The 16,609-nt window shown below is 39.6% G+C and overlaps 1 protein-coding gene across 1 annotated transcript; it reads left to right on the top strand.

Moving 5' to 3' along the window:
* Positions 1-9,635: 9,635 nt before the first annotated feature.
* LOC143104915 (deoxyribonuclease-1-like) lies at positions 9,636-14,734 on the top strand. The gene is made up of 10 exons (XM_076269245.1): positions 9,636-9,779; positions 11,111-11,251; positions 11,370-11,458; positions 12,219-12,305; positions 12,528-12,640; positions 13,085-13,197; positions 13,390-13,547; positions 13,768-13,864; positions 14,255-14,321; positions 14,559-14,734. Exons 2-10 carry the CDS (start codon positions 11,171-11,173, stop codon positions 14,732-14,734), a joined length of 981 nt encoding a protein of 326 aa, XP_076125360.1. The 5' UTR covers positions 9,636-9,779; positions 11,111-11,170.
* Positions 14,735-16,609: the final 1,875 nt, after the last annotated feature.

Genomic DNA, 16,609 nt, shown 5'->3' with positions numbered 1-16,609 from the left:
CACTCACATACATCATACATACAGTACTCTGCTTGCAATAGTAAGTCCCTGCCCCCCCCCCCTCGCCCCTACATACACAGCACATTGTCTCATGAGGAAGCTTCTCCAACACACATATTGCACACTGCCCTCTCCCCACATACACAGCACACTATCCCATCTCCCCTGTCATCCCCCCAACACACACACCAAGACCCCTGGCAGTTGGGTTAGCCCCCTGAGCCGTGGATCTGCCCAAGGTTTCTTCCTTGGTAAGGGAGTTTTTCCTTGCCCCTGTTGCTCTTGGGTGCTCCTTGTTGGTGCCCCCCACCCAATCCCAATCCTCCCCCACCTTTTTTATGCAGCCCTTGACACACTTAATCTACTAAACCCCTCTTCTACTGCACTTTTTACCCCCCCCCCCCCCATTAATGCACAAATAGGCTGACACCAGACATAATTTCACTGCATTTCTTACTTCCAGTAACTATATGCATGTGACAATAAACTTCCTTGTATCCTTGTATCCTCTTAGCTAAATTTCACATTCATAAATGTAAGTTTATCGGTAGCAAGCCCTCTTTTATGGCCTATAAGAATGAGCTTAAACAGTACATTAATCAACTTCAATTCTGTCATAACCCTAAAGCAATACGAACTGTTACAGTAGTAGCCTGTTCATTTTGTTTTGGATAAGCTTTGTGATCTCTTATAACCTTCCCTGGCGTCTGAATTGCATACATGTTTTTTTGTCTTTATCTATGTAATGTTGAATCTTTCATGGTACCATCGTGATTTTTAACTTGTACTGTGTTTGTTGATGTACCAATGTTAATTCATAATAATAAAAATATATATATATCTATATATATATAGGTTCTCATGCATATTAGGCTAGCTTTTGCCAATGAAAATGAATGCAACATAAAAAAAAACAGTAGGTTACTGCTCCTAACTGAAGAAACGTTTACATTACTGTAAGGAAATTATTATTATCATTGTATAACCATTTGTGTAAGCAGAAATATTGTTGTGCTGAGTTCTAAGAACAGAGAGTTCAAGTTAAATGTTGTTGTGCTGAGTTCTAAGAACAGAGAGTACAAGTGTGCACCCAGACAGACAGGAACTGCACCCTGTCTGTGTATGTGTATGGGTGAGATAGAGTATGTCACAATGAAGTCGCTATGTCTTGCTTCCTATTTTCTGTGTGCATCTGTACAATAAAAGACACAGCTGGGCTGCAGAGTCAGAGACTGATGGTGTGAGGAATTCTTCCTTACATTAGCAGGCTCTCCTCTTGGTACCAGAGTTTGTGGGCAAAGCCATACTACGTGTTGTGGTTCTTGTATCTATATGTTGGGGTTAATTTCCCTGACAGTTACCAACAATGTTAACAACAAACTCAGCTTCACTCCTGCAAACGAAGTTGGCTATATGCTTCACCATACGAACCAGCTAGCCTTGTGATAACAAAATCTACCTTTTGTTTAGTCCACTGAAAGTTATCCACATATCAAACGATTAAATACACAGTTATGGAGGAATTGTTTTGGGGAAGCACTTGCACTATATCCCACTTTTGCTGCATTTAAAGGAACCGTATGTAAGAAATGTATTTCAATTAATCATAAAATGGCCCTGATATGTCACTAGACATTAAGAAATCATGTTCATTTCAAATACTCATATCACTGACAACAGTAGTCTGGCCAGGATATTGTCATTTAAAAAGTGAAGTTGCAGCCCTCAACTGATGTTGATGTGTTTTGTCATGTCATGTTGTGTTTTGGCCTGACGCGCTACCCTCCACCTATCTAGTAATCATAAAGTCAGTAGTGTTTCGGCATCCGGGTTGACAACCTCGAGTCAACGGGGAGGGGGAAGGGATACACCGCTCTACAGTAATTTGAAACTGATTGCAGTACCAGTTTTGGCCACAATCTTACATATGGTTCCTTTAAGCCACTTAAATCCATAGCCTAGATGAGCATTGCGCATACGTTACGTGATGGTGAAGCTAAATGCCCAAGAAACGTGACGTCATAAAAGATGTAGGCCTATACTAAACGCAAAAACTTAATGACAGCTTGTTCGTGGTGGTGTAGTGCTGCCTAATTGAAATGGGATAGGCAAGGGTTATCTTATATTCGGCTATTCGGCACATTTATTGGGCTTTTAGCCTCTTTTAATTTATTTGATGAGGAACTGATAAAGACTGAGCAGCAGAAAAGTCATAGTCGATACATAAATCGTTTATTATTATAATTAGGCTATTGGTAGCCTACTATTACTTTAGCTAGTAGGGTAGACTGAGTAAAGTTGAGACATGTGTACAGTTGAGACACCTTAAATATCTTGCTTGCACAGCAAGCCCAAGTTGTGATTTTTGTAATGCACATGCAGTGCCCTCTTTGATCATGGAAAATTTGAACGACACAAGTATCCCATCCAAGGATATCGGCAATGTTTTTTTTCCAAAGTAAGAATTTCACTTTACCATGCACCTTCGACAATGAATAGCTCATTACACTTATGTTACTGTTAAACGTAACTGGTATCATTACAAACATTATTATGTGTCCTAAAAACTGGCATATTTGATATGGCATTGTCGTTGCAAAATCTAGAGAAATGTGTGAGGTGGTCAGCGGGGGACAATTGAGACACACATTGGATTGTGTTAGGCTACTTGAACATTCCATTTGTAGGCTACTGTTCGCTATCTGTTCCTGTGTCACATTTTGTTCATGATGTATTCCTTTTAACCAAAGCTAATTTAAATGAAATTAATGAATTTTAACTACAAACACTTTGCAATTGCTATGTTTTTATCTATTCAACTTTCCAACTAACGGTTAGTTAACTATACATAATTAAAGATGGGTGTCTCAACTGCAGGTAGGTGTCTCAACTGTACTCTATAGGGTACAGTTGAGACACAGTCAAGACAAAAAATGCACCTTATGTTTATGAGCCAATTGTGGAAAATATAAACTACTTATGGGTATTATTGATTTATAATATTTTAGTCTACAAGCTAAGGAAATGGCATGTGGAATATTGTGTGGGAAATCACTTTTCAGTATCTATTTTTTGTTTGATTTTGTGTGGGCAAAAAGTGTCTCAACTACTGTTATTATTATTATGACCGCCGCTAGCGAAGCTAGCGAAGCGGTCATATAGGGATTGTCAAAGTTTTTTTTTTATTTTATTTTTTTCGTCATCTACTTCCTGAATTTTTGGTCAACGATACCCGGGACACCGAACCACCGGGACACATGAAATTTGGTGGGTATGTAGCCCCACTAGATTTTTACGGAAACATTTCGTTTCGTCCCCGGGGTCCACTCCCCCCCCCGTGCTGGGCCCCCCGAACCGCAAAAAAAGCAGTTTTTCCTAAATAACTACCTGAACCGTGGCACCGAGGATGAAGAATCTTTTATGGTATGTTGGTCTCAAGGGCCCACATCAATCTGGCCCATAATCACTCATTTGTGATTTGCACCCCCCCCGGTAAAAAATGAAAATGCAATATTATTCTGCTTTAATCGCCCCTATCTTCAGTTAAGATGTTCAGAACTGCACCAAATTTTATTTGTGTGATTGACCTGGCATTCTCTGGGGGGGGGGGGTCTTAAAAAAAATAGATTATGTGTACATTTAGTGACTGTACACTCATTGGCCTGTAGATGGCGGTGCACACATATACACATGCACACACACACAGGCACCCACATACTATAGGTATTAGAACGGCCGATACATAATTACAAATTCAGTAGGATTAAAAGAAAGCCAAAATATATATTCATCATCATCATCATGGCTGCATTTCCAGTATTGGCGATAAGTAGTCATTTGTCCACTAGATGGCGCATCGTTGCAGTGAGACGTAATTTTGTTGGAAGTTAAACGTGGGTTGGAATAACAATGGAAGCTTCCTACAAGGACTATAGTTTACCGCAGAGAACGTCTAATAAGGATAGGATGATGTTCACATGAAATGTAATTCCCATTTCTTCTTGAAGCCGAAATAAATCTGAGGATGTTTCGACATGCTTGGTTTTTACTGCAGGTATGTTAATCTTATAATATCAATAAGGACCTAGGTAATGTTACCGTTAGCGTTGGTTGAGTGATGGAGGCCAATTTGATTGATTGCATTTGTAGAAAACTATAAATGCGGTTATACCAAGCAAATTGATAGCAGCACTGTAATTGTATCTTTCGACTGTCATTTGTTGCATGTGCTACAAAAATCATTCTGTGCAATGGAAGATTTACCAAGTTACACCGGTCTGATACAGTTTTGCCTATACATGCGTGAGACTGAGACGCCTGTTTATTTTGTGTATAAGTGCGTGCAGGGTGTGAGAGGGGAATCGATGTGCTTTGATTCCAGCTTGGTAGTTGTAGTCTGTGAAATTAAAAAGCACGTGTGTGTGAAGTATCCAAACAATGACACCATTTCATTATGGCTGCTTTAGCAACACACCTTAAGCTACTGTGTAGTGGGTCCCATTTAGAAGTGGCTACTTCATTCGCGCTTTCCTTGACTCATGGAGCTGCGTGAATTTTATTACAACTTTTCGCCACGATATGGCAGTTTAAGTCCGCTTGATACTGTAAGGCGTAAGCCATTGGTTTTCAAATGAGATTTTATTTGTGTCGACAGCATAGCCTATTGACAATTTATGTTGTAAATAGGCCTACCTTATAAGCCTACCTGTAGCTTAGGGAAGCTAACAGCTTTCTATTAGGATTTAGTTTGTTAGTTACAGTTTTGTCATAACTCCCTGATGCATTTTTGCATTTAGAATAGAGCGTGAACAATATCGGGTGCCTATGGACTAGACTTGGTGAACCCAGCCTGATCTGCCCGCTATTTATTTTTTGATTTCTTAAAAGATTGAGGTTGGTCTGGTGAAAGCCAGACTAGCCATGGACCTCAGTTACACAATGCAAGGGAACATGAATCAGCCTATATTTGCACGAACAATAACGGACAACAGCTCTTCAACTTTGGCCCGCTAAAATGTGTATGATCTAGCGACGCATTTCATCAAGGCCCATTTGGACATGTCAGTTATTTCCACTAGATGTAAAACAGCATTTCGTTTCAGACTACTGTTACTTAATTTGTGCATTGACACATTACAAGTATTGTAATTGACACATTGACAAGTATTACATGAACTAAAGATGACTAAAATCTTATGTAGGCTAGAAGAAGAAACATTCACAAAAAATCCATCCATCCAAAAATGACCTTTGTTTTTGATAGCTGTTGAAAACGGCATGGAACTGACAGAGATGTTTTTGTTTATAAATAAATAAATAAATAAATAACATTATGCTGATACCTTTTGCTTTTCCCAAATACAATGTAGCCTACAGGTGTATAAGTGACCTTTCATCAATCCAGTTGCAATGGATGAACTGTGATGAACTGCCCTACTTGTGATTGTTCAGAGATGTTAAAGGTTTTATAACAATGCTACATCTTCTTTGGCTATTCTACAATCTATTCACCTTTTCAGCACCAGTAGGCTACTCTCTGTGCAGCCGCACACACACACTCAGGCATGCCAAACAAGCATACACAAAAGTTTCAAGAGTGGGGGGTGGAGTAAAATATGGAGACAAATTGAAGTGTGATTTATTTTCGCGGAACGGATGTAGGCCTACAGGACTGAGCGGCGGTCATATTTTGTACCGCTATGCGGTATGAGGCAAAGGAATGTAAATATGAGTCTGAAATGTTGGCTACAAACAGTCTATACTGCTGTAACTGCACTGCTGCTAGGCTATTATTAATTGTTAAGTTCCGGGAACTATTTGAGGCTTCCATTAGCTGCCATTGTTGGGAAAAAATGGAACATTAGCGTCAATGGAGTTGTCGCAACTCTACCTTTATATGGCTCTGGTCTATACTATACTACTCATCTCACCACACATTCTACAGGGGCACCATCGAAAGTGTCCTGAGCTACGGCTTCACTTCCTGGTTTTGGGGCTGTAGTGCACAGGAGAAAAATCATCTGAACAGGGGCATCATCTGAACAGTTTCCTAAAACCAGTTGCTAACCTGTTAACAACTTGGTTGGCAATGGGAAATTGCATTGCAACCAACAACTTAGTTAGCAACTATGGTTTTGGGAAACGTGCCCCAGGATAGTGAAGACAGCAAGCAAGATTGTGCGTTTCCCCTTCCCCTTCCTGGGGGAGATCCACCAGCGCTGTGTCCATAGAACCACCATCATCAAGGACCTCAACCACCCCTCACACCATGTCTTTTCCTTCATGCCAGGAAGAGGTACCGAGACATCAGCTGGAAGACCAGCAGGATGTGAACAGCTTCTTCCATCAAGCAGTTATAGGCTTGTGAACGGACTGCGCCCCCTCCCCATAAACAAGCACATGCATGCACACATACACACATACAAGATTTACTGACTCCATACTGAACTGAAAAAAAACCCAAGCACTTCACAAGCATTGCACTTTGTTTTGTGTGAGTGTGCTAGTATGAAATGAGTGTGTGTGTGTGTGTGTCTGTGAGTTTGTTAATTTCTAAGTACCTATTTATTACTTTAAACGCACTGCCTGAAACTGACGAGAAACAATATTTTGTTTCTTCTGTGTACATGAGTAGAGAAATGACAAATAAAGTGAACCTTAATCTTAAGGTATTGATTTAAAAATTGACTTTTCTATCACTTTATCACTTTTGACGGAGTTAACACCATTAAGAGGTTAACACTCCCAAGTTTTAGTAAATATTTTGAAATACCGTAACTGCAGTGCCTTCATTACCCATAAATTGGATAATGACAGATAATGTCCTCAACTGCACATGCCCTGTGGGAAACAGGCATGGGCGTAGATTTGCGTGGGGTCCGAAGGACGTGTCCACACCAATATCAAATAATGACTGAAATGTCCCCACCAATATTCATGTTGAAACGGGGAAAAAAGCGCCTCATGCGGTACACAAAAGGTTAAATAATTTCCCACTTCAGTACCACCACCCAAAATACGTCTTTGAGACAGATCTGTTTTTTGATTGGCTTAGCTCCCTGTAGACTATAATGCTGTCGATTAGACGTTTTTGGCACACTTGGCTGCAAAAATCTTAGCTCTATAATCTTTGCTTGGCTGTCGATTCGAGGATGTCGGGCATGAAAAGAAAGGTGGAGGACATCAGAAGTTATTTCAAGAAACAAAGTGTAGCCCTAAGTCATAATATTATGCACTAGTTATGAATGCCAGAAAATTCGTTTTTTGGTAGGCCACACATTTAGTTGACAGTGCTATATGTGTATAGCCTATTAAATGGACGTTGGAATCAACCAAATACCAGCTAGTTCAACTATATTGCGCTAGCAGATTTGTGTATGACAATAGTTACTAAGGAAAGGAAATGCATGCGTTTAACCAGCAATGCAATGTTTGCTAAAATGAATGAAAATGGCACGAGGATGTCAGTGAAAACAAATGCATTTATATGGGCTTGACGTGCTGGAGATAGAACATAAATGCAAAACAGATGACAGAAAAAGCAACCCAGCCGCTCCCTTTATCAGACAGCGTTGGTGTGGCAGGGTCACAGCAGCAGGTGAACTTGAATAAGGACATGGTGTTTTTTTAGTGTTAGCTAGTTATAGGCTAGTTATAGACCTAGTGAATACTACTGGTCTTCTTCGAGATTTGAGTCGTGCTATGTCACTGCTCATGACATCAACATTTTATTTATAAAGTGAGAGAGGAACCCCGGGGGTTGTTGGGACAGAGGAACCCCAGGGTTGTTGGGTTATTTACTAGAGCAGCATTCACAGTCATGGCAAAATAACCTCCACATTTGCATGGGAAAGAATGAGAATTGTCTGTTAAGTATATTTCAGTCTTATAAAATGATTTGTACCAAATCTGGCCTTATATTTTACATACAGAGACATAAACTGTCTCTGCAGACAAGACATGGTACGTCATAATTGTTCATATTTATTCATTATTTACATTATTTAACATTTAATCCATTTTTTTACATAATGCTATTTTACCTCAATAACAATGCCATCTGTCTTTTCATCATTACTTTCATCACATATTCTCACATAACAGTTCCTTTACACGATGACCTAGGTGCTATTTAGATGAATGATCAAGGATATTCTCACATAACAGTTCCTTTACACGATGACCTAGGTGCTATTTAGATGAATGATCAAGGATATTCTCACATAACAGTTCCTTTACACGATGACCTAGGTGCTATTTAGATGAATGATCAAGGGACTGTTTGCTTACTGTGCAGATTACAGTATATGGCGTGAGAAAAGAGGAACGAGTATGAGTGATGAGAACATTTCTGCTTGGTCTAGCTCAAATATGTGACAAATAATAAAGAGGAACCAACGACCAAAAGACCAAAATCTTTGCATCATGAAGAAAGTACTGTAAGAAATGACTGTTGTTTAAATTGAACATATTATCTATCACTAATCTACCCATCAATAGTGGGCCATTATGGTGTCTGAACATGTAAATGATTGTATCAGTATCAATGGGTCAATCAATAGTGGGTCATTACCATAGTATCACTACCTTTTACAATTCTGGCAGTGCCTTAATGGACCTTTTTCACAGCAGCCATTTTGACATGAAATATATGACAGGCCCAGGTGTTACTAATGACATTAATTAAGGTTGTGATTCTGCTACACAAGGTGTGCATAAATTGGCACCGACATGGAGAGGAGAGGAGGAGAGGAGAGGAGAGGAGAGTCTGCATACATTGGCACCGACATGGATTTTCTTGAGGGGTGCCAACAAAAATAGACATACAAGGAGGTGGCCTCAGAGTTTGATGCTGGTGTGCTGGTTGTTTTGAGAATAATGGGATCTAAGTAATCGAATGACGAAAGCGGAGTGCACCACTGAATAATTCCTACTGTTGCCACAATAGCTCGACTTATGATCATATTTCTACCAGCAACATTCAAATAGTAAAGTTGTGGCTCGAAGATTTAATTACATAACATTATTGTAAATGGGCAAAGCCACTCAAAGGAGACATTTGGTGGCACAGCATCTGGGGCATACTTTAAGGGAGGAGGGGCCCTCATGTTTTCATCTTTTCTTGAGAATGTTTATGAATGAAGCTAAAAAGCCCCCACGTGAGGTGACGCTGCTAGAGATGTTGCGCCATGTCACTGTTGCTAGGCGTGTCAGGCATGCTATTTCTGTAAGACTAGTCGGGGTATGTAAACAAAAGTAGTGTTTTCAAGAGCAAATCAGCCAACTCCCACATACACAGGTGATCAGGGATGTAGTGGAGGCTAAACACAAGTAAACGCAGTTAACCGACCTCTGAAATTTCAGAAATAGAGTTTATCCTGCTTGGTGGTGGGTGTGTGTGTGTGGGGGGGGGGGGGGGGGACGCAATCCTGCTTGGGTCATATGGTCACATGGCTCAAGGCAGCCAGTGCAGGGTGTTATCTGAGGCCTTTAAGCAACTCTTAATGAGGACCATATACTCTCCCTTTCCTGTTTCTCCTGTTATTTTCCCTGGAGGGGCTCAACCGAGACCACGCTGAGGTCCTTTTGAAGAGTGGAGCCATGCTGGGTCTGCGCCAAGACCAGACAGGGCTGGACAGAAGATCAGGCAACAGCCAATCAGATCACAGATGCTGTAACCTCAACAAATAAAGTTCCACAGCAAGAGTGCCATTGTAGTTTGTTCCCTGAGAGACCAAGCTGGTTTCCTTATCTGCTGTCCATCGTTTCCTCATCTCAAGGTGAGTGAAGCCTCAGATACAGAAACTTGTTTCTTTAACTCATTCATTTGATGCATGTTTATTGTGTTTATGTTTCCATCAAATGTTCTATCATTTTAGACCAGTGTGTTATTTAGTCTGTGCAGTGGTAACTCAGGTAGTTTTTGGATGTAATTGTGAAAAGCAAAACCCAGAACAGGAGAGTGCATACAAGCATGCGTTCAGTCATGGCATTGTTTTAGAAATGGTCACTTTTGCCCGCCTGAAAGCAGTTTAAAGTCAAGCAGTTGAAGTCCATGATGCTGGGACACCTACTTGGAAAATTCCACGGCCTCTTACCTGCTTCCACTCTTTTGAATGCTTCGAGAGAAGGGAGAGTGGTCCCCAAACGTGTCTGAACTGGAGTAGGGACGACAGCATATTATTATGGAATCTGATCTTTTACAAGCTTTTCTTTTTGCTTCTGTTTGAGTTTTAGCTGATTTCAACCAAACCTGACTAGTACAGACTAGTAAAGGTAGGATTTTGGTAACCCATACACTGTACACACAAATTATTACAATAATGACTTTAAGCTAACATATTGCTTGTGCTTTTCTTTATTCTAAGAAAATGTCTGTATCAGCTATATGTCATTATGCTTTACAATATGTCATTATGCAAACAAACACGGTATTGAGTACATTACATTTTCAATAAGCTTTCCAACACTCTAGGATGTATCACTTTCACCCTTGAAATTTTAATTATAAAAATGTTGAAAGATTTTGTCAATCAGATTTTCAATCAGAAAGTGAAGTAGTGGCTAAGTGATGCGAATAGTGTTGCACAATGCTAGAAAGGTATCAATAAAGAATGAAGAAAGGTATCAATACCCATGAAATGTTGATTCTTGACCACTTACAATTGGTGTTTTAATCAGGTTTAAAAAATGGATTTGTTATCAGGTTAAAAAAGATTTAAATGTTCCACATTCTCTCCTGTAGGCCAGTACTATCAAATCTATTACTGATGTTTAAGGTTTTTGCCGTTGTCATTTCAGATACTTAAGCATGTTATTGTACCAAAGGTACAAAGTTTGGTATTGGACAAGTTGGACAACACTAGATGTGAATGTCCTATCATTAAGAATGACAACTGTGAACATGTTGATGTGTGTTAGGTGGGCCTCCCCTGTCATATCATAATGAGCAGGATCAAGTCCACACAAGATCTGGGTCAGGGTCTTACACTGGGGGGTTTTGCCTGTTAGACATGTTTGGGACATGTTAAGAAACAATGGGGTGGGTGGGGGACAAGATATTTGCATTTTAAGATAAATATGTGCTTGCCATCTCACCTGTCACCACCAGAGGGCAAGCAGTTATCAGCAAGCATCCAGCAACAGCTTTTGACCTTAATACGCAGACATCATGAAGGTGGCATCATTCAACATTCAAAAATTTGGGAGAACCAAGCTCTCTAATCCAGACGTACTCAGCATTCTTGTCAAGGTGAATAGAATAATCATGAATTATGAATGAAATAATCATCAATTTTTCTTCAGTTTAGTGAACAAATTTGGATCTCCCAATAATCACCATATACCCTTTTGTTGAAAAAAAAATCCAGATTGTTTCACGTTATGATGTCGTTCTGATTCTGGAGGTGGTTGATGCATCTGGAGATGCAGTGGGCACCTTCATGGAGGCGCTTAACAAGTAAATATCCATCAGCAGTCTTCATTGAATCACTACTTTTCACAGAGAGACTAGGAATAAGCAGACATTTTTTCATAACCAAACAAAAGCATTTTGAGAGTCAAAATGGGAAAGCACTGCAGAGTAGATTTTGAGGATTAACATACCTTTGCCTTTGAAGTTCACTTGTACAGTGATAGAATGCAGGACAGCAAGGGTTCCTGACACATTCCTGATGGGATGGGATCCTGACAAATTCTGGGAGCAGATGGAGGAAAGGGGCCACGCCCCGTCAGACAGGCAGTATAGAGATCTATGAGCTGTAGCCTAGATGAAAGAGGTTCAGATGTCTCAGGGAGGTCATTGCCCTGAAAGAACAGGGATTTTATGCATTATGCCTGCAAACAGCATTAGACTTTTAAAGGTTTAACATATATGCTTTTGTAATGTTATACTAACTGTTCCTGAAAATGGAAAGTAATTCACAGAATTTAGCCATCTGTCTGGATGCCAGGATATTCACAATTCAAACTTTCATTTGCAGCCTGCAAATACTGTTAATGTTTTGAGTTTGTGTTTTGGCCTGCTGCACCACCCTCGGCCAATTTACCAATCACACAGCTAGTAGCATTTCAACCTTTGGATTGACAGATTAGCCCACTTAATGCTCTCAAATGTTTTGATGTTGGACTGTAATGCCCGTTTTAAACACTAGTCATCGTTCTTGCATTATACATCTTTAAGTCATTCAATGTTGCTTATGTGTGACTTTCATTTGTAGGGCGAATAAGAAACATCATTACACCTTAAAAATCAGCAGTCGCCTGGGAAGAAGCCGCTATAAGGAGCAGTTTATGTTTTTATACAGGTGAGAAAAGAATATGATCTCTTACTCTTACAAACCTTGCATTTTTTTATGAAAACAATAATGATATGTTAGGCTTAATTATATTAGATATAATATAATACCTTTAAACATCAGTAATAGATTCAATGTTAGGCCTAATTATGCATTTATTTATGATCCCTACTTTGAGCCAGGTGTGGCCATTTGTAGTATTTGGTGTGTTAATTTGAATGTCATGTTTAGGGACGATCTGGTGGATTTAGTGGAATCATACCAGTATGCAGACAAGCAGCCTGGAGATGAGGACGCGTTTGAGCGGGAACCCTACATTCTACGCTTCCGCTGCCTCAATACTGGTAGGAGATTCACTCAACAATCCCACCCCCGCACACACCACACACACACACTCACACACACGCTTCCAAAAGCACCAAACCAAGATGTAAAGTCTTTGGAAAGAATCAGTGATGTGGTGACAGATTTGCATGGATCACATATTTCTATAGCCAACAAGCGGAAACATGAAACTAATACTTCAAGATAAACAAAACATTGTTATCTATCTCCATATACTCACTATAATGTCTTAAATGGAGGAAAACAACGTATTAGTCTCTTTGCCTCTTCTCCCATTGGTGCACACACACCTATCACATCTACACTCCTCTGGTTACATTTTTGTGAACTTGTGCACACACAGACACACACAATGTAGACACACATACACACACACACACACACAAATGTAGACATACACACACATACTTAATCTGTTTCATTATTTATGTTGTTTTCTGTAGTGCTTAAAGACCTAGTTATGATCCCTGTACACACCAAGCCAGAAGATTCAGAGAAGGAGTTGGATGAGATCTATGATGTTTTTCTGGATATTAAGAAGAAATGGAGCACAGATGTAAGTGTTTTCGTTGTATTTTTGCTGTTATGGATCACCTTTGCTGTGCACACATTGGCCTACATGTGGTCATTATTGTTTCAGTGCACTATTTGTAAAAAAAAAACAATTGTGATGTATTAGTGAGAAAAACATGATTAAGATTTAGTAAAATGTTATATATGTGCAAGTGACTCGTTCTCTTGATATCAGAATGTCATGATATTAGGTGACTTCAATGCAGACGGATCTTATGTATCCAAAAAAGACATGAAGCAAATCCGCATTCGCAGTGATAAGAACTTTCACTGGCTCATAAGCGATGATGTGGACACTACAGTAAACAATGGCAATGATAACACCTATGACAGGTGAGTCACACATAATCACTTATGGAGATTATGATTTTTGTATAAAATCTCTCTGTCTCACAATCTCTTCTCCCCTATGTTTCCTAACCTTGACACAGATCATACTTTTTCTCATCAATGTGTTTCTTACTTGTCTAATGAAGTTTGTATGTATTTAACTAAAATAACATTTATTTATGTGTAATTGACAAGTAAAAATTAGATCATTTATAATTGATAGGATTGTGGTGTATGGAAATGACATGCTGGAAGCTGTGGTCCCAAACTCTGCCAAACCATTCAATTTCCAAGCAGCTTATGGACTTTCGACTGAGCAGGTGATTTTTGATAATATTTCTCATTGAAATGCAACATTCGTTATTACCTATTGGGTCTGGACAGAAAGGTGTAGAATTGAACTTTCAAACATGAACTGACCTTTTCATATGCACAATGTCTGCAGTAGAAGATGTTTTGTCAAATCTACCACAAGATGTTTTGGCTGTAAAATGCTGATGGTGTATAGGTTTTAACCAGGATATCTTATATTGAATAATTATCCCTTTTATTGCTTCTGCCTTGTTTTTTTACATATTCATTGCAACACTTTTCTCTTTTAACAATCTAATTGACCCATAGGTAAACATTACCTGAAAGCCTTAACTCTTGTTATTTCAGACATAACCATTGAAGGGTTAAGTTAACTGTATAAGCAATGTCTACTACAGGCCCTGAAAGTGAGTGACCACTACCCAGTGGAAGTGGAGCTGAAAATGAGCACAACCACACGCCAGAGTAAGCAGCATGACTGTAGTTTATTCTCAGACATTCCCCTTCACCCAGTCCATTCTACTTCCATACCCTCGACATTCAACAAAAAAAAACACATAAGCAACAAAATGCACATCTATACAATGAATTTCAGTACACAGGCATCAAGATTAAGTAATAATATATGAGTGAATTCTTTTTGAGATTTGGGCATTTGGATAAAACAAAAATGAAGAGTCATTCTTGTTTTTTCCCCCCCAGGTACCGGGGAACAGAAAGCTGTTGACAAGACCCAACTGTTGGACTTTGCAGGGTGTAGAGACGACCTACAGGACAAAAAGAAGGGGAACCTTCTGCTTGAGCGCGAGAAGCTGAACTTGGAGATAGACACGCTGAGGCTTAAAATGGCCAAGCTGGGGCACCAGGACGCCCATTAGACACAGACCGCTCTGTGGTCCACTGCGGTTACATCATGTAGTGCAAGTACAGTGCTAGACCCATGCTATTAATAGACAACATTTTGTACAATCAGTCACACTACTTTACAAATGTGAAGTTTCACTAGATGCCAAGACATTTATTTTTAATTTTCTCTCTTCACAAGAGACATGAAGTCATCCTGTTATGTGTATTAAAAATATTCCAAATCTGGACCCAAATAAAAAGGGGGACATTTCTGAGGTATTCCCCAGGTTTGTAACGAGGTCTTTACAGTGCTTCATTTCTTCCCAGACTTTTTGATTCCTCCACCAGCTGTTGATAACAATAGCAGAAATATATTCATGTTAGTATTTCAATGACCTGGGAAAATATACATTTCACACACAATTTAAAGCGTAACTCTCGCCAAAATGCAACCTAGGGTCTTTTTGTGAATGTACCCGAGCCAAACTTTCGTTTAAAAGCATAATTAGGACAGAAGTGCCACTTTTAAGATTGACTGCATTGCCGTTTTTGGGTTAAATGGCCTTTTGAATGGGAGTGCTATAGGGCACTACTATGATCGCATCAAAATCGCTATTTTTAAAACACCAAGAAGGCTCGACACAACATGAAACTTTGCACAAAGTATCACCAGGGTCTCTACACATGAACTTGAGCATTGAGAACATTGTTTGTGTACACAGAATTTACTAAAAAGAACAACTCACTTAAGCAGTTAAATTTTGGCGAGAGTTATGCTTTAATGATACTCCATGTTACCAAACTCCTCTCTACATGACACAACTAGTCTAAAGCTGCCATCTAGTGGCACCATTGAGAAGTGCAAGCAGCAGCTCTAGGGTAGCACTGCACAGGGTAAGTTAAATTCATCACTAAGAGGCTTACACCGCTCATAAATTATAATGTCCTCCTTGAGACAGATAAAGACGTGACCACAATCCATTGCCAACACGCACCTGCCACAGATATTTACAGACACAATAATTCTTGAACTCACTTAAAGGTCCTTTTCCTGAAGCCTTGGCCTTCAAGGCCTCCATAGCCTTCTGTTCATCCTTCTGTTTCTGCTTGAAGGCCATGTCATCCTGCAAATGATGTGGAAAGTTGGCACCAATGCTACATACATTTCAAAACTTCTTAGGGTTTGTTAGGGTGTTCACAGGCCTAGATGAATAAAGCATATTATGCTATTTCCAATTGTATTGTTGTCATTAGGAACTAACAACTCGTTTAGAGGCAACATGGAACAGCAGTGAACCTACAGTGCGCTGAAACAGAGGACCGTTTATACTAACACCACAGGAAGGACAAAAAGAAGGGAAAAGTAGAAGGCAACATTCATTTCGGTTTACTCACTGCAATTCAATTAAAGACTTTAACACCATCAAGGGACATTCTTCATTTTGAAGAACTACTAAAACGTCACTTTCATTTAGACATTCATAATATCCCTTGTCATCCCCCCAACACACACACCAAGACCCCTGGCAGTTGGGTTAGCCCCTTGAGCCGTGGATCTGCCCAAGGTTTCTTCCTTAGTAAGGTTTCTTCCTTGCCCCTGTTGCTCTTGGGTGCTCCTTGGTGCCCCCTCCCCCCAATCCCAATCCTCCCCCACCTTTCTTATGCAGCCCTTGCCACATAATCTACTAAACCCCTCTTCTACTGCCTCTGCAGACAAGACATGGTACGTCATAATTGTTCATATTTATTCATTATTTACATTATTTAACTTTTAATCAATTTTTTTTACATAATGCTATTTTACGTCAATAACAATGCCATCTGTCTTTTCATCATTACTTTCATCACATATTCTCACATAACAGTTCCTTTACACGATGACCTAGGTGCTATTTAGATGAATGATC

Source organism: Alosa pseudoharengus, unplaced genomic scaffold, assembly GCF_046254945.1.
Source record: "Alosa pseudoharengus isolate Yale_2024_CS ecotype anadromous, Long Island Sound unplaced genomic scaffold, YU_APseudo_1.1 YU_APseudo_1.1_scf_5, whole genome shotgun sequence".
NCBI classification, from domain to species: Eukaryota; Metazoa; Chordata; class Actinopteri; order Clupeiformes; family Clupeidae; genus Alosa; species Alosa pseudoharengus.
This window is presented reverse-complemented; position numbering and strand designations above follow the sequence as displayed.